At 37.3% G+C, this 19895-nt stretch overlaps 1 protein-coding gene across 1 annotated transcript in view; it reads right to left on the reverse strand.

The window, feature by feature from the left end:
• The window catches only part of TMEM135 (transmembrane protein 135), a 189183-nt gene that overhangs the window by 154024 nt on the left and 15264 nt on the right, over positions 1-19895 (reverse strand). Inside the window, exons 2-3 of the mRNA XM_072850762.1 lie at positions 18740-18867; positions 12768-12860 (exon numbers count right to left, since the gene is read on the reverse strand). Of these exons, the coding sequence (XP_072706863.1) occupies positions 12768-12860; positions 18740-18867 (221 nt within the window). The remainder of the gene's footprint in view (positions 1-12767; positions 12861-18739; positions 18868-19895) is intronic.

Below are 19895 nucleotides of genomic sequence, written 5' to 3' on the forward strand. Positions count from 1 at the left end.
TGAATACCACTATGTACAAAATTCACATAAATTGACTAAACAGGCACCTCTTTCAGTGAGAATAGCTCTAGGTGTGAGCTGGAACAGTGAGCCAGTAAATTCACACCCCAGGGCGAGGTACACACTGGGGCAAGTACATCCAGGCCCCATACTCTCCTACAGCTCTTGTAACCCAGCGTACAGCAGCAGTTAGTAGTAGAGGTGGCTAGAAGGAGCCTGAAGATGGATAAAGCAGCATGTTAAAAATCATTATGCATGCAATTGAGAGAACATGTTCTCTGATTACACAGCCTCACTGATGGGTTATGTTTCTCCATGTATATAGTAAATTCAAACAGTTAGGGGGCAAAAACCCATGAAATAAAAATATCCAACTCACTGCTAAGACAAGAATAGTTTTAGCTTTGCTATAAAACTTTCTAACTTCATCCCCAGTGCAAAACGTCATGTTCCTACTATTTGCTTTTCCAAAAATTCTTAGTCTTGTCAAACCAACAAGCCTGACCTGAGAATAAATAGGTACTAGAATGAAACAAGTCAAACTTACCTTTTCTTGTGACCTATACGACAAGATTGGAACTACACATGGCTTTAACATAGTGTATTTATTAAAAAATACATTTTTAATAAGTTTTCTACAAATTCAGTTTGAATTTTATACAGATACCACTGTTCATTGAGTCTGCTGCATATTCTGGTAGTTATCACCTTATTTTAACTCACAATCCTTTTTTGGATTCTCTACAATTCTAAGAAATCACAAATAAAACTACTTTCAAAGGCATCAGTGGCTTCAAAGGTATATATGGGCTGGAATGTAAAAAAAAAGTAAGGAGCACATAACTTATGCTGTACTGACTTGTTATAGTAAAATTTGAGAACATTTGTCCTTTTTTTTAAAAAAAAAAAAAAAAAAAGAAAGAGTTAACTCTGGCTTTAACTTCTGAACATAAACTAAGAAGCTAACATAATAGTTTGTAATGGCTCCCCAGACAGGATTTGTGGTCTGCAAAAACAGGAAGAATTCCTCCCCCCAGCTTCCCTCCCCCACACACTGTATAACACACCACTTTATAACCTGCAGAATTAAATCAAACACACAAATCACAGGTTTCCCCTGAAAAGAAAAAGGTCAAAATGAAGAAGGTTTTTTTTTTTCCCTGCTCTACAGCAGCTTGACACCACAAGCTAACCAACTATAGATCTGGAGTTGCGATTGCATCCCTGTAATAACACAAGTACTACAGATTATGTTTAGGGTATCGTTAATCTCTCACACCCACCAATTTCCTACTGACAGCTGGAGGCCAGCAGCGAAATCCTGGTGCAAAAGTTCACTTAAAATCAGCAGGAACAGATAAGCTTTCAAAATAATGCTGAAAATTATGAAAACAGACCTAAGCAATAAGTTTTCAAAAAAGAAAATGATTACTTTTTGAGCTTAGTAAATACCAGTAGCAAGTCTTTCACACGAAGATAATGTTCAGGCACATAACTTAATCTGAAAAAATACAGTTTAAGGACCCACAGGGCACTTTTTTTTAAGGAATTTTCTATTTCAAAATTTTGGGTTGTTTAAAGTAGCAAATGGACACTTTACAGGTTGGGAAACTGAAGTTGGTCAAAACTGCAAATTAGTAATACTTGCTTCGAGCACATTGCATGTTATTTTTTCTTGCAAGTACTCAGAATTTGTTGTTCTTAAAAGGAAAGAAAAGAAACTCAACACGTTCTATGATTTGAACACATGCCAAAGAAAGGGTATGAGAAAACTGGAAAGGGAGAGAAGCCAAAAAGAAAATATATCTACAGTAATACATTCCAGTTAAATTAGTACCAATAATTCTTACTGAGTTTTCAGCTAGTGCAACACAAGATAACATCTATAGTTTAATTTTTTAACTGTTTTATACTCTATTTTACACAGATTTTCTTTCAACTTTCCTTCTCTCTTCTTCCTCTCCCAGTTTCTCTATGGTGCCTACAGAGCCAACAGAATCAAAGCAAAGGCTGACCTACAGAGGAGAAAAAAACTCTTAATTAAAGAGTGATTTAACCTCACAAGATTCCACGAAGAGATAAAAATCAGACTCCAAAAAGCTTGTTAGTTTCATAAAAGGACTGACTAGTAGATAACAGAAGAATAACAAATTAATCAAACCTCAGGAAAAGAAATGAAGTATTTCCAGCAATTTTTTAAATTATTAACATTCTTGGTATAGAAGGTCTATCTAGTGTTCAATAAGGCCCCAAATAACAGTTTCTTTGGACTGCTGATAGTAACACAGAATGCAAAAAAACCTAACGTGGCAAATCAATCCAACTCAAACAGAAGACTACTGAGGTTTTTCACATGGTGCGACTAACTTCTAAACACCCTTATATTCAGAAACAGCAGACCAGCTATTCCAAGAGAAGTAAGGTATGGAGTTAGACTTGCCAACATACAGTGCCATTTGCATTTTTTTCCCCCTTTAGAGCCCCAATGACAGCATATTAGATCATATTAAAAACAGGCTTCAAATCCAGTTAGGAACTGTGAATTAGTCGTGCAGAAGACGCATTACTGCTGTTAAGAGTGTGCCTACATTTGTAAAGGCCTAGAACAGAAGGGGTCCCAAGGAACAGCAGTGTCCAAAGCCAATGTAAACCTTCTCTAGAAAGGTAGGCAAGCCATACTAAAAGTTTGACTGAGAGTCTTTTCAACACATCCCTATTGACTGAGAAGTCAATTTCTAGCTGGGCATCAGTATTCGATAATGAACTATGCCAGATACTACAGGAGGACGTTAATGAAACATTTCACCTACCAAAGACAGAAAGAAGCTATTGCCAAGTCCAGTTTGAACCTATTATTTTCTAACTTTAAGCTCAAAGATCTAAAATGCAAGCGGTTGATATTAGAACATTTTTGCTGGTTCCTCAGTCCATTGTTCATGAGAAATGAATAACAGACACTGAAGAAGAGCTTAAAAGGAAGAACTTATCATTGATGAAGCAAGATAGAGCACATACAAATTCCTTCAAGTAGACAAAATGGTGTTGTACTACCAGACAGTCCATATTGTTTCAGTCTTTCACTAAAGTTGGAGCAGTCTGGATTGCGATGACAGGTACTGGCCCAAACTCATGAGACCTGTTTTATGCTTGCCTTTAATGCCGTGGACTCTGTTGTTCCTGCTTCTCAGACAGACCATCTTTACGAGAAGGTTTTAAAGGCACACGCTTACTTTATCAAAAAGTTTCAATCTGGAGTGGAGGTCATCTGATTACAAGAAACACTATGCGATCCATAGGACTTACTAAAGGAAATAAAACCATGTCATTTTCTGTCCTGGGATGTGGAGGGGAGAGGGCAGGAAGGGGAAACAAGATGTTTAACCACAGTACACTGCTGTAATCTTCACCACAGAAAACCCCTGCATGGTTAAATATAGCAAATCATTACCATTCTAGGCTTCTACCTCCACACTTTTCCTGCTGCAGGAGCTAACAACAACGTTAATTCCTTGGGAGCGATGAGGCTACAGGAAAGAGCCACTTCATTTACAGATGGTTTATAGGTGTGGCTCATGTGGAAACAAAGATTTAAGCTCCTCTCATCTATACTATCTAAAAACAATATCCTACAAGCAGACCTGAGGAACATATCACAGAAAAGTTCCCTCAAAGACTTTCAGCCATTGTACCAGAGGCATGGTAGGCACGGATGTTATCTCACCAGGTGAATGTCATGCTTTTCATTGCCACATCAGCCAGCACTATAGCCAGCTCACCAAGGCAGCATATGAAGTTTATTCTGTACTAGCAGAATATTTATTATTCCCCCTCTGGGAGCTGCATGTTACACGCAAGCATTCAGACACAGAAGATGTATTAAGTGTTTGCTTAAGCCAAGGAAGTCCAAATGAGTGCCTCCTGGATGCTAGTGCCGAGCAGACAGAACAGAGTAATTAATCCACTGTTTGTGCCATTTGAATCCAACTCAGACTGCAGAATAGTCCAATGCTCAGCAGCAATCTGAATTTTAACATTTTATCTGCAAGCATTCTAACAGGACTGTAAGTTTTATAGGGTTTTGGGGGGTTTTGGGGGTTAATGATGAAAAACAGAATACAAAATTATACTAATACTCAGATGACTAAATGATTTTGCTTAGTTTTCAGCCTACAAAGTGAACATTTCAAAAACAGATTTGCCAAAAGTGGTCCTTAGAATAGTAAGAAAAATTAAACTTTGACTATAATCAAGTCTCAATTACTCACGGAGCAGCACAGGAAGAGCTAGCTACATAGAGTCACCTGGGATCTATCAGAGCTCGTAGCTTGACCTTAGCACTGCCCTTTGTCCATCCAGGCTGGCCCCATATGAACTAACAAAGGTAGTCCAGAGCTTAATGGGTGCTGCCTGTGATGTCTTTACATTATTATTCATGAAGTATCCTCAGAGCTGGTGCTGTGCCTAAGGTGGTAAATCCTCCTGAAATTCAGGGAACTGGAGACCATTGAGCAAACACAACCAAATAGTCCTGCATGATCCAGCTCAGCCCTGACTGTAACAACACTAAGAGAAAATAAACCCAGTCTGTACAGACCCACCCAGATGTCCGCAACACATTCTCCAGCATCTCCAGAATCACAGGTATATATTTCACATGGGATCTAGCAGCATTCTCACTCTGTCTGCCTGTGTTTTCCCAGAAAATGGATTGTCAACTATAAAGCTGTAGCTGCTCTCCTGCTCTTCCATCTTGTGCAAGACTTCAAGGACCTCACAAGCAAGCTGGATGAAATTTTTCCAACACTCAAATGCTGCAGGCTGAAAATTCCTGAAACTTGGTTGTTGAACACTTCTGCAGACATGTTTACAGTTTTTCAGAAGCCTGATTAGTTTATAACCTGGGCTGATTGACTATAAATGCATGGGACTGGAATCACTGATCCACAAGGATCTTTGTTACTCTGTTCACAACTATAGGATTCATCTTGCCAAACTTTTGCCATCTGAAGTGGATGAAATTTAGCTTAAGACAGTTATCTAGACTACCTTTGTAACTGAGACACATAATGGCAATTCACTCAACTGACTGGGAAGAGATGACTGGTATGAAATAGGAACACACATTTCAGATGGATAGAAAAGTCAAAGTGTTGACTGTAACCACTTCTTTTTAAAAGGCATGCAGAAGTATAAGGATTATACCTACATCTTATGTGCATACAGAATCACAAGGAGTAAAGGGCAGAGGTGAAAGATAGACTGATTGTGGGAATAATTAAGAGCACAGTATGGGAGAGAGGATCTTGCATAAAGAACAAAATGGTTTCCACAGTTCATTTAAATGCAGCAAATTTAACTCTGCAGCTACTTTTACAAACGGAGCACATAGTTTACATCTTGCTAGTAACACAGCGTCTTTTTATGATCCACAGAGGACATCCTTTTCCTTCACACAGGACTGCTTCACAATCCGGCTACAACTTAAATGACAGCCTTCCCTTCATCCACTAGGCAGGTGATCTTACCATAGAAGGATATCAAATTAGTTAAAGAGGATTTGCCCTTTGTGAATCCATGTTGACTGTGCCTGATGATTGCATTATTCTTTAAATGCCTTTCAGTAGTACTCAGTATCACCTTCTCCATAATTTTTCCAGGAACTAAGGTTAGACTAACAGGTCTGTAGTTCCCTGGGTCTTCCCTCACGCCCTTTTTGTAGACTGGAGTAACATTGGCTAGCTTCCAGTCAGCAGGGACCTCCCCAGACTCCCAAGACCTTTGGTAGATGATCGAGAGGAGTCCTGCCACACATCCGCTAGCTCCTTCAGTACTCTGGGATGAATCCCATCAGGCCCCATGGACTTGTGAACATTCAGCTGATACAGCTGGTCCCTTACAATTTCAGTGTCCGCATAAAGAAACTCACTGTTCCCACACGTGTGGTCCTCCGACTCAGGGGACTGGGCAGCCCAAGGTTTATCAGTATTATTAAAGACTGAGGCAAAAAAAAGCACTGAATGCCTCCGCTTTTTCTTCATCCTTATTAGTCAGGTGACCATCTTCAATAAATATCAGTCCAATGTTTTCTTTAGACCTCCTTTTGCTATTAACGTACTTAAAAAAGCCCTTCTTGTTGTCAGATACAACAGTGGCCAGTTTCAACTCTAACTGAGCTTTTGGCCTTTCGTGTCTTCTCCCTGCACGTGTGAACCATAGCTCTGTAATCTCCCTGCAAAGCCTGACCTCACTTCCAGAGATCATATAATTTCTTTTTCCTCTTGAGCTCCATGAAGAGTTCCCTGTTCAGCCAAGCTGGTCTTCTGCCCCACTTGCTTGGCTTACGACCAGTACGACCAATTGGCTTACGGCTTGACCACAACCAACAGTGGAATTGCCTGCTCCTGTGCTTATAAAAGGTGGTTCTTAAAAACTGACTTCATTAATATTGATTTAACTGAACACAGTTAAATCAGCTTCAGGAACTTGTTCCAGAATTAACATGTAATTCTATAACAGTAAGTGAAAAATAGAAATCTCTTTGCAAATATCAACAAAGTTACAATTGCCAGGGATATAGCCTACAGAGGTCATAAATCTTTCTAGGGTAAAATACGAGGCTATCGTGGGGGTTTTTTTCCAAACTGGAGACTGAGTGTGTCAGGATAAACATAGCATAAGCCAGGTGATCCCATTTCTCGGAAAGACAAATTACTGTAAATCATTGATTAGAAATACTTTAGCCCTGTGCTGGGCAAGAGCTCGCAGCTCTTAGAGCTCCCACTAAGATCCAAAGTCAGCAAGAGATGCTACTTTCCATGAAAAACACTCCTGAGAGCTGCCAGTCCTGAGCTACCTGCCGTTCACAATGTTCCCACAATCACAGCATCTTCCAGATCGACTCCTGCACTCCCAAGCAACCTTGAACAATCAGTGTTTTCCCTCCCTCTGATAACTGTAGCAGTAGCAGCCCTCAAAGCATGCAGCAAAATATGTTCAAATGTTTACATGCTGTTACTATAAAAACATGATCTCTCAAACATTGGCTCTCACCAAAGCAGTTGCTGAAGTGCAATGGATTTTAACATATTTTGGTTTAGAAACAAAAAGCATTCCCATTAATTTCTACAGCTTGCCTCCATATTTCACAGTAATAACCACTCTAAAGGAATAAAACTCAAAAATAATTTGTTTCCCTGCTAGCTCTCCTTACCAGATTACAACACAAAATACTCATGTGAGTGATCCAAACTTGAGGGTTTTTTCACTACAACACAAAAAATATGCAAAAAATAATCCCTCAGTGTAGCTTGCTCTCTCAATTTCTTACCTGTGGCAAGTAAGACTAAAGCTTGCAAAAACACTTCCTGTGTTAAAAGAGTTGGTTTACTTGTTTTGATCACCTACCCCCCCATACTGGTGATTTACAGGTTTCCCTAAAATACAACATGAAACCGAATAACTGTAAAACATTTCGAGAAAGGAAATTGTCACCTCAAGTCTAAATGTACTATACTACTATACAGACATATATACCAACAAATTTGTATTTGAATGGACAACCTTATAAAAACACTGTATTTATTTACAGCATATACTTTTTACCATTACTATACTGCCATATTCTTCCTTTATAATGTATTTAGACTAATGGCATTTATGCCAAGCAAATAACCCTAACAGCAACTGAATGTTTCATCAGAAGAACAAACATAGTTTAAAAATTCCACGTTGTTCTTTCACAAATGTTTCTGCCACTTTTCTAAGCAATACATAGTAATAATTTTGTTTCCAAGAACACTAACTATACGTATATATAGATGTTTTCTATAACATGCACTGTTGCACTATATCACTTTTTAAATGCACGTTTTAAATATTTTTCTGAGAGTCCAGTATACTGAATTTATGAAAAACACCCAAAGTTTTCAACTAAAAGCATGTTGCCAATAGTCGCCCAGAGCAAGATTTTACAACCAAATTATAAAAGCCCTAAATCTCAAGTTTTATAATACCATCAGTGACACAGTCTTAACTGTAGCGACGAGACAGGCGCCGCTATAATGTTAACAGCCAGTATGTAAACATTAATGCAGCCTAAGGGGGCAGCAGGGGGCAATCCCAGAAGGGTCCCTTCAGAACTGCCACAGAACTTTTAGGTGGCTGTAGTTAAACTTTCTTTGGCTTAATTACTTACAAGGGGCAGGGGAAAAAAAAAAAGTTAGCCGGGCAGTAACACAATTAATTTCATTAAAACTGTAACTGTGTCCCTTCTTAAAGCTTTAGGTATAGTTCTTGAAACTTACCAATACATTATTTTTTGAAAAAGTCCAACAAACTGAGGTTTGCCATTTAGCTATTAGCAAAACACAACTTAAATGGTTTTGAAACATCAGCACATTTATGAAACACTTAAGAGAACATCATTCTTTTCCCTGAGAGTAATCACAGAGGTCTTAAATACAGGCTCTTCACTGAGCTATCAGACTTCTTTATCTTAGAAGTCAGTATGGTACAACCAATCTAATCAGATTTCCAGTAATAGGCTGGCTTCAGCCAAGCCTCAAATCACATTTCAACAGTTTCATTCACAACAATTTTAACAAGTATATTCACTTACTTCCTTGCCTTCTAATAGTGTCGGTGCTTCTAGAACAAGGTAGTACCATGTCTTTCAGTCTAAGCCACATACCTCCTCCTCTACTACATGCTCAATTCTTGTTGATAACATTTAATAGATGTTGGGAAAAAAGAATGACAGGATATTGTAACTTTGAATTACAAACAGAAGCCAAAAGACGTAAGCAAAATATTAATTTTTCAAAATTACAAACAAATAAAATTACTTTTTATCAACAATTTGTAACAACACCTGTAGGATTAAACAAGGAGTACACTGGTAAAACAACTCCATACAAAGGTTAATAAAATGCATGTAATGATTTCCTAAGGAAGCTTAACGAGATTAATGTAACTGAGTCATATGTGTATTTTTGAGGAGACATTAACACAACTTTTAATGTCTAACACTACAAAACTAAATTCTGTGACAAAAGAATTGCACATTTTTCTTTAATAGAAGATGTAAAAAAGGTGAAACTGTAAAGAGAATTCTATTATTTTAAATACACTTGTGCAAGTGCACCTGTTAGAAGCTTACTTATTATAATACAGCCATAGTTATTATGACAATATATACATAAAGACTAATTAAAATGTTGAAGTCATGGCCAAATAATCAAAAGGAATTAGAAAAACGTACATTCTAATGAATTGTGTACATTTCTCCAGGAAAAGGGAGTCCTTTTCTTATTTGCATGAACATTTTCTTTGCATGTGAAAACACATAACACACCAGTAACACCTACAAAATTTTTTGTTTCATTTCTCATTTTTCAACACCTCTGCCAGAACCATAAATACAGCAAAAAGCAATAACATGGCAGGACTAACACTAAAAACGATTAAAAAGATCTGTACTGTATGAGATAATGTAAAGTCAAAATCAGCTGAAATTTAACTCTGTGCCCTCTTAGCACTTCTCAGAGCATCAAATGTATACCAGCTATGCAGCTAACAGATGTCGGACTGTCACTTATAAATTCTGCATTGGCCAGTAAGGATGCTTCCTCCTAATCCTAACAGGCAACCCACACTGCTTAGGAGTACCAGAAAAAGGCAAAAATTCTGAGTTACTCCCACCGGAGTAAGGGACTAAAGGCACAGAATATGAATCTGCGCATTAGAAACACATAATCTCCATGCTTATGTATCTACATTCAATTATTATCTAAGAAATAATTCTTATCAAAACATTACTTAACCATAACAATGTGACCGGTTCTCTTCTGGTAATCTCACAGAACATTTATATATACATATACAAAAAAGTTTACAAGTGTTTTTATTCCTTGGCCCTTTCCCCAGATCCTAATAAACTAGTTTTCATAGACAGGATAACCATATTTTATAATCACCAAATAGAATACACATGGACATACTAATGTGCAATTCATATCTTTATAGAACTGTAGCAGCATAATATAATGCAGATCATTTCCTGAGCCTGTTTGAAGTTTCTATGCAATGTCACCTCCCCTTCTCATCGCCAGTGCCATGCAAATTTGCAATTACATATTACACAGATACAAACTATAATCAAACTAGTTCTGTAACGCACTGGAAAACATGCTTCTCCTCAGGATTATAATGTGCCTAGACAAGCTATCCATCTCTTTTTCCCGTTCTTCCATAAGAATTATAAAACGTACAAGGCTGACACACATGAACAGCAACACTCAGAACAAAATCTGATTTACAAGCCTGCTGTTCCCAAGTTCAGGACTGACAGGGATGCTGTGCAAGCAAATGCCAGTGAGATACTTAAAATAGGTTATCCACTTGGGAAGAGATTAAGTGATTAAGTTTGATGTTGCTGCCAGCTGCTAGTAGTAATTTAAAGGGCTAGAGATATGTTTATGAACTCAAATTGGGACTTTTTCCCACCTCCCCGATTTTTCAATACAATTTGTTGTAAGCTATTCGGGATACGACTGAAAATGCCACTGTGTCTCCATGTCAAACGTCAGTTTCCTAAGAGACTACAAGTCTATTAAAATTTGATTCTGCCTGTAACAGAAGCTAACAAGCAAACAAATTTGAAATCAGAAAGTCATATTTCACTAAGACTGTCAGCAGCAGCGTTTCACACATTATACATAGTTAGCACCTGATAAAATACCAAACGACTTTATTATTTTTAAAAAATATTTTAAAAAACCTAAACTTTCAACTATCTTTTGATGCCCCTTAACAATGTTTTTTTCATTAATAACAATGACCCCGCATTTTCAGCTGCGTGTGTTACATTGCGATACCAACATTTTATCCAATGCAATATAATGTGACCTTTTTAGGCAAAATACCTTAGGTCACACATTTTGGATTCTGACAGAAAGGAAAATAACCTTCCAGGAATTACGTATTTCAGCATTATTCATTACATACATGCTGTACCAGCCTACTTTGTCATTTTCACACACCTCTGTTTCAACTTTTATTTCTTTCAAACTTCAGATGCTAAATAGGAGCCTGTTAATGTGTCAAAGCTTTCATACATTGCCACTAAGACTTCTAGAAATCCCCATTTGACATAAAATTTGTTTGCCTACTCTTTTTGCTACACTTAACAAGCTTAGGTTTGCAAGTTTTTCAAAGTTGTTCCATTGTTATACAAAAACCTTGTATGGGTTTTGGCTCACCAGCAGTTTCAACTCTTGACTCACAAATAGTCTGAACGCTACAAGAAACTCATAGATGGACAACCAGACTGGTTTCTTCCCCTTTAATGTTATCTAGAAATATTAGAAGTCTGACACACAAAATCCTCACATTGTAACAGGGCTGTAGGAAAAGTTAAGCTACTGTTGTCACTGATCAAAGGGAGAAAATGCATTTGCTCCCACCGCAAAATGAAACACTGATGCCAACGGCGGTGCTGGAGTCTAAGTAACTAGACAAATACCAAAATGTATCCACCCTCTTAGGAAGTCAATGCAGTAAGATGAAAATCAGTCAGCTAGAAAGGACATTAAAAAGATAATTAACTTATTTAGTAACTTTATTACAAATATTTTCTCTATAGTTACACTAAATAAAGGGATTTAGAAGTGCTCCCACCTTTCCAGAACTTCTTACACATCACCGATCTTCAAAAACAATGGATAATGCATTCTTTTAAAAGGACAGAACTTTGACAATCTTACCTAAGACTTGGCTTGGGCGTTGCTTACTCCATGACTGAAGTTTAGGAATGGGGCCTGACAGTCAGTCAACAACATGATGTATATTTATCTGCAGTTATTTTGAAATGACTGCTTAAGGAAGTTTCAGATATTCATAGTAACCAAAAGTGCGTTCACATCATCTCTATTACTAAACCCTCCTCATCATCTTTTAAAGAGTAATCCCTTACGTTACCTTTCTGTCACCTTCTCTACTTTGAATAAAACCTACTAACTAGATGACTAACACATCTCATTCCATATTAATTAAGCATTATAACTTTCACTGTTGATACAAGCTACCAATATAAGTTGAATTTCAAAACGTTAAAACCTTACAACCCAGGATTTCACCTGCCACCTTTCATGGCCACATTACAAAAGGCAGCTTTTGGCTACTCAGAGCTTTCTTCCCCCCTCTTCATACTTTCATAACAAACTTTCTGTTGATAGCTGAACTTCGGCACCTTTCCTTAAGTGAAAGGCTTTGGTTCCCATGTCATTAAATTTCATCCAGTTTGGATTACCTCAGCTCTTCCAGTCAGTTTTTTCCACATCATCCTATTACTTCTCTATCTTAACTAATGTCACGCTGTTAACTCAAGTCATCAGCAACTTTCATTAGCATGCTCCTTCTCTGTGACTAATCACAAACATTATTTAAATTATATTTTAAAAAAAAACAACTCACAGCTTCAGTACGAAATCCTAAGCAACCGAGCTTCATCAGGCAATCCTAAGCAACCCAATTACACATTAAACAAGAAAAATAAACCATAAAAAAGAAACTGAATGTTTGTAAAGTGTTTTTTCACTGTCACTTCCTAGATTTAAATCTAAGGTTGCAAAAGACACTATTTCAAATGAACTACATTTCCAGCGTTTGGAAATCTGAATTGTCACTGAATTGTCAAATGTCAATCATCAAATGACCAAAACAAAAAATATTATTATATAAAACTGAAAATCCGTAAACACAAACCATACCTGCTTTTCCTTTCGATGAGAATAGCCATGTAAGAAGCAGGTAAAGCAGCACCAAAGCCAGGAGACCAAAAGTAGAATTTTCCAAGTATCCTCCTGAAAAATGTAATTTGTACACATATTACATGCAAAGCATCTGAAACATTCATGTACAACACCATATTTTACCTTTATCATAAAATTACACATGCTTTATTAAGATTAATTTTGTCCCTTTACATTAATCAATACTTACAAATAAATACTAATCATTACATTTTTACAGTTGGATAGTACTCAGAGGGGTTCCCAAAGTGTTTCATAAATGTTAAATAACTGAAATATTTCATTAATTTATCCATTTCATTTAAAGGATTACTTTGCTTCAAAGAAAGCAATGCTTTCAAGAGATGTTCCTGAAAAGTTGCAGATACTAATTACAGAAAAATCTTCTAAAAGAACTTATAGTTGCTCCTCTCTCTGCTACTTGTTCAAATACATCTTCAGGCAGATGTGCCTTGTGGAATGTAGGGATATAATCGGGTGAGCCAGAAATCAAATCAGATTATTATAACACACATCACGTTCCAAATACAGATAGTCAACTGACGCTAAAAAAAACAGTAAACCGCTCATTTACAGTAAGCCAAGGAACCAATCTGTACATTACAACTGGAACCAACAGTGACATTCCAGTTCCATTAAGGTGGGAAAGTTCTCATTTTTTGCAACAAGACCTAGGTTTCACTCAAAGAGTCCACACAGTTTCAATTATCAAAATTCCTCCAACATTAAGAGTTGAAAAAAATAGTTACACAAATGACAACATCTAAGAAAATATTTCTATAAATTGGTCACCGTTAAAGGTGGAAAACCAAAATGCACGTCAGGCACAATGGCACCAACCACATTTGGGCTGTCCAGGACACCTGCACCTTCAAACTAATTCAGGTTGATCACAGAAGCAAACAATAGTCAGGCAGTCATGAAATTTGGTAACACGGTAAATTTACTTCAATTACACTGATGCTGCTCAGTTGATAAGCACTATCAGTTCAGGAAAACAGAGTGTTAAAATGGAGTCTACCCTTCTAAAAACACAGAGAACAAAATACAACAAACAAAGGCAAAACATACAGGATAGAAAAGGAAATTTTCTTAGATAAAATTTCATGTTGACACCACAGAAGGGAGAACAAAGATAATTAATCAATACCATCTGATTAGCCTACTTTCATTCTTGCTGTAAAAGGCATGATCAGCCTCATTTCATACTTCTGCACAAATAACATTACCAGTGAGCAATGCCAGCTTATGTTCGTAAGCAAAAAGAGAGCCAGTGTATCAGCAGCAAGTGATGTAATGGCAATTACACACACTGTTCATTCCCACGGCTGCAACAGGATAATTTCTCAGGATGACAATGCCAAATGCGGCAGGAGCTAAAGTTCATTATTAGGACTCTCTTGGAAAGCAATTACTGTATGAAGTTTCAGAGAATCCATTTTAAACATCTTAATAAGTATGAACACATCTTACAGACACACCTGTTAAGTAACAGAACAAATGTCTTCTCTGTGGGAAAGAAACAGGAATTTGTTCTTTGGCATGGTTTAGAATCCCTCTACGAATGCTTACGTGTTCAGTTTGATAAGATTTTGGAAACAACAGTAACATTTTACATAATAAAACCTGGTGGAAATTAAAATGTCCAATCAGTAAGTGAAATATTTAAACTTCTGCTAAAGTAAATGAAAACAAGTTTTTGTTATTGTTTCCATGGTTATTTTCACATGGCCTATGGTTAGAAATCGGAATGAGAAATATGAGTTCTTTCAGGTTATGCATCTAATTCCTCAACGTACAACTGTATCTAAAACTCAAAGGCTGGTTGATACATAAGGTTGAATCTAATTAAGCAAGTTAATGTATAGCTGCACATGGACAAACTTAACTACTCTAGTTGCTAGATTAAGAGAACCAGGTCTTCATGAGGTTTTGCATTTAATAAAACCGAAAACCTAAAAATCACACCTTTCATTTAACAGAGTCAACAGTGGAGCCTAGCACTTCCGTCTGAAGCTGACAGATGTAGTCTTCTGGATCTCGCCAGCGGAAGAGATTACAACCCCCAGCTGGCCTGTCACACATCCATAACAGAGATCATCACCCCCACTGCCCTGCCAACAGAGCAGTCTCACATATTCCCTAATTCACTTTGAGAAAAAGAAAGGAGAAAGAAAAAGAAAAAAAGTCAGCCAAGTTAGCTTGGTAATCCATTCTAGAATGAGAACATCTATCCACAGCCTAAGCCAGTGCTGATATTGGACTTAGATGTTTTTGAAATTTTGCCCAACTATGAAACAGTGAGAATATTAAACAATGCCTGAAATTATTTTAATTGCACTTTCTCGCCTTAAGTTTTACATCCTTGAAAATATTTGCAGCGGTTTCAATTTTGGTGGTTTTCCCTAGCTGAAAGGAAGAAAATACTACAAGAGCATCAAAAAGACATATTAGCACAAGCCAGACTTCTCACTGACAATTACATTTCATATTTAGGTCTTTTAATTGTCACTGGATGACTAAGACGTATTTTCAGCATACACAGTGACTGAAGTTTCACCGGGACTTTGGTAAAGGTACGAACAGATGAAGTGGTCACTTTATCCAGGACACTCTACATGCCTGCCAACACATCTCCTCCTTGGCGCTACAAAAGAAGGAAACAGGCAACTCTCCTCAAATCAGGAACTGTGCACGTAAATACAAGGTTAACATGTCCAGCTACAAACCCTTTAATCTGTTGCTTTGGTCTAGAACTCCAGGAGGGTAAGATCAGTCAGCTGTATGGGGCTTGCTGGATAGTTTCGCTTCTGAGTTACTGCTGCTCCCACTATAATATACCTTCCGACCAAAAAACATACAAAAACTGCAGCATGCATCCTATTATACAAATCTATCACATCCAATCTCTCATCATGATCTAGAATAAGATCTAGAGCATCTAGGTTCAAAGTCTCAGACAATCTCTTCACATGGTTGCAAATCAAGTTCAGAAATACTCAGGCCACAATTATGCAGAACACCATAGAGGTACTGATAGTTCTTTGGCGGATTAAAACATACGATACGAAATCGCATTCTGGGCTGGAAAATGACATACATTTACTTTTGCTCTTAGGGGATATTGAAGGAAGCACACTGTATCACACAGCAATAAATTCAAGGAATCATACAAGTTCATACAAAACATTAAAAAAAAAACAAATATGAAAAAAACAACACAAATTGGTTAAAAAAAAAAAAAAGGAGTGAAGTCTCACATGTCCATCCTCCATCAACCACCTAACAGCAGATGAGAGAAGGAGGCTTATAGGCTTATATGACTCAAGCTGCAAGATAATGCTGATATTAAGTACATTCCAAGTGAAGGACTTGTCAACATTACAATCTTAGGAGAAGCTCTTTAAAAAAAAAAATAAAAAGCATACAGTACTCAACTTGAAAAGATGTCATGTATTTATACAGCTTTCTGGTTTGTTCTCATTTTCGCTCCAAATAACATTTACTAGGCTCCTTGACCATATTCAAGTACTGAGCTGACTTGTTCAAAGAACCTGTCCGTGACAACTCTCAAACACCTTCCTGATTAATACTAGCTAGTTTAAAGCCCATCCCTGTGTAAGGATGGGACTGCTTTTTTCCTCCCGATGCATTGCTTTGCACTTTGCTCTATCAAATTGCGTAAGTGATTTTAATCAACAGATCTTTCTGAAATGGATGAGTTAGGGTATTTCTGTATCCTAAATAATCTCATGTAATCTCTCACACTATTCTTCATCCCTTTTTACAGATTCTTTAGGTATATCCAGAACAAAGGACACAGCAGGAACGTAACTGGCAACCTCTTCCCATTATGAAAACTGATTATTTATTCCTTGTTTGGTTTCACATATTTTAACTACTTGCTAATCATTTACTAATTCCTGGAAGACAGAAGATCTTGCTTCTTGAAGAGTCCTAGCAAGCAATCTTGTCAAAATCATTTGGGAATTCATGTATAACACACCAATCAGATCATCATCAGATATATATTTGTCCTTCAAAGAACACCAGTAAATTTGGAAGATATGACTTTTCTGATAATCATGTTATCCATTGTTTGACATGTCATTTAATAGCTCTTGCATATCCTATTCATATCTTATTCACTTAATTGCTGAGGCTCTGAATTTTATTCCTGTCAGAAAAGCTGCCAAATACTCCTTGTAATTGGACTTTCATATACTCCAACAGGTTTAATGCATAAGACTTCCTAAATACTTTCTTCTTTTGCCTCCATTTGTGATTTCAGTTCACCAGCTCCAACTGGCACCCCAGCCAACAGGCTGACATTTTTTATTTGCAAGTCCTGCAATCACAGGTGATGGGCAGTCTGCAGAGACGCTACCAGCAGAGATTCTGCTGGAGGCAACAGCTTTTCACGGGCATCTCCTTGCAACAGAAAACACAAGTACATCTCTCAAGATACTGGTTGGCTACTCTGCTGCACAGCTAGAAGAACATCAGGGTAAGTATTTACATGTATCCCTTGTCACACTAAATTGCTAGAATTGTCCTTTGCATGATTTTGGCCTGGGTCAACCCAGAGAATGTTTCAGGGGGACTTGGAAGGCGCGTGGACTAGGTACCATTCCCGTTACTCAGTCGGCATCTGGCCATGCTGTTTGTTTTGGAGGTCAAAACAACTTTAGACAGCTACACTCCGTGTAGGTGAAAGCGACCCCATACCAACTGGCTTCAGAGTCAGACACTAATCTCTTACCTGCTTCATTTACTAGCACAGGCATAGTCATAGATCTGCTAGATGGCTAGTAACCTGTTAGAGGAACAGCGGAAAATGATAAAACTTAAAACCACACCAGCTTAATTTAGAGAGTAACATCTAACTACAGCACTGAAGTAAGGCACTGCAGATTTACAGGCAAGTACATGGCAGGATAAGGAAGACCACTGTACAGCTCATAGGACTAAAGATAAATCAATATTAATACAACTCAGATTTCTAGAAAAATTCATGTTCTTTAGAGCTTGTTACTTAAAGATTCACTTTGAACTTTTCAAATTATTTACTTAAAAAGCGTTCCATGGCTCCTCAGCCAGCTCCTCCTCTTCTTAGCCTTCTTCCTCAGCTTTGAAGCAAAGTTTAGAGACCTCTAAACAGATCTAGAAGTAGGGCATAATGGGTTTGATTAACTTTTAGAGGGGCTGTTCAGTGCACTGTCAGATAACTTTCAAAAATTCATAGCTACTGTAGGCTTTACATGTCTATGTATAACGTCTCTCACAATAAATGCATTTAGATCTAGGACATCATCATGTTCATAAACAGGAAAGTTTAATTTTTAACTATCCTGTTACTTGAAATATACACTGGAAACAGCTCAGAATACACAAGTGGCATTTATACTCATTCTTCAGAGTAAGTCTGTAGCTTACAGAACCTCAGAAGCTGTGCTGGGATTTCCCTCATTTATGACCACAAATAAGGAAAGTACAAACTTGGATGGCTGGATAAAGTTTGGGATAATTAAAAGTCATCAGAGCCCCTGCATCAGGAAAACAGAAACCAACATCAAATTACATCAATTATTTCTAGGAGACAAAGATTAGGCCTTCTCTCCCCTCTAGAATATATTTTAATTTCCTGCAACAATGTATTTTGAATCAGTAAAACAGAGAAAAGGAAGCAAAGTGAATACACTGACTTTTTTACTGATTTAAAAGATTACAAAAACAACAAGAAAGAAAAATAAAAGTTCATATTCAAGTGGTAAGATCAGAAGTCAAGATGATGGCACAGCTGTTGCTTTTCTTACTCCTATCCATTACAAACAAGCCTATTATAAAAAAAGACAAATTATTATATAAATTGAAAAGTTGCATAAAAATAGCTTTCCTATTACATTTCATTTTTAGGACAGTATACCAACCTTAGAATGCAAAAGCAAGCAATATACAAGGTCCCATTTGCTGTCAGAAAGGAAGTTGATTGCAAGATCTCAGGTAGCAGTTTGTGCAAATAATAGTCAAGTTTTCGTTTCCTGAGAATAGCTGCAATCTGGGGGAGGAGGGAAGAAAAAAAAAAGGGGGGGGGGGGACAAACTTTAATTCAGTTAGGCTCTTTTTTTGCACATTGTAAAGAAAAATAAAAAAGGAAAAGGAGACATGCCCATTTAAGTGGTAAATCAAAGCCTCTTAAATTTGCCAGTTTTACGAACAACACCACAAAGATTTCCTTTGAACTTGTTCCACCTGTTACAATATTTATACCAGGAAATACTTTGAGCAATCCTAATGGGAAGTATAGGAGGAATTTTATTACCGTGTTACCGTTGGCCATAATAGTCAGAAACGTTGTCTGCCAGATATCAGAACCTTTAAGATGTGATAAATTTACACCAAGTTTTGTCTTCCAGACAATTGGACTATCACATAATTAATGTCAGAATATCACTAAAGTAATCCAAATACACAGTGTCTATGAAGTGATGACGTATTTCTAAAGGTTTTCAACTCCAATTAACCAACTGCAAGTCCTCCAAAAAATTTTCACCATCTGCTGGAAGAACAACACATTCCTGACAAATTTTATAGAAATGATATGCTATCTCTAAAAAAACCACCTAAAGCAGAAAAAAGTCTAGATCTAAAAAATAAATTGTTTTTTGGTCAGTTTAATGTATGTCCCATGTTTTATAAAGAATAGTTACTTAATGACTCAAACACTGAAGGTCCTCAAAGTCCTTTTTGTCCGCAGAAATTCTGCAACTACCTAATGGGAAGGTGTAGAGAACCAGGCTCTTCTCAGAGGTGCACAAGGGTAAGACAAGAGGCAAGAGACAACTTCAAATATGAGAAAGTCAGATTAGACCTAAGGAAGAAAAATTTTCACTTGAGGGTGGCTGAATATTGGAGCAGGTTGCCCAAAGAGACTGTGGACTCTCTATCACTGAAGGTTCTCAAAACTCAACCGGAAAACGCCCCAAGCAACATCATCCAGCTGGCCCTGCTTTGAGCAGGAGGCTGGGACTACATGGCCTCCCAAGGTCCCTCCAACCTGCATGCTCCTATGACTCCATGGAATTA

The sequence above is a fragment of the Ciconia boyciana genome, chromosome 1, assembly GCF_034638445.1.
Source record: "Ciconia boyciana chromosome 1, ASM3463844v1, whole genome shotgun sequence".
Lineage (NCBI taxonomy): Eukaryota > Metazoa > Chordata > Aves > Ciconiiformes > Ciconiidae > Ciconia > Ciconia boyciana.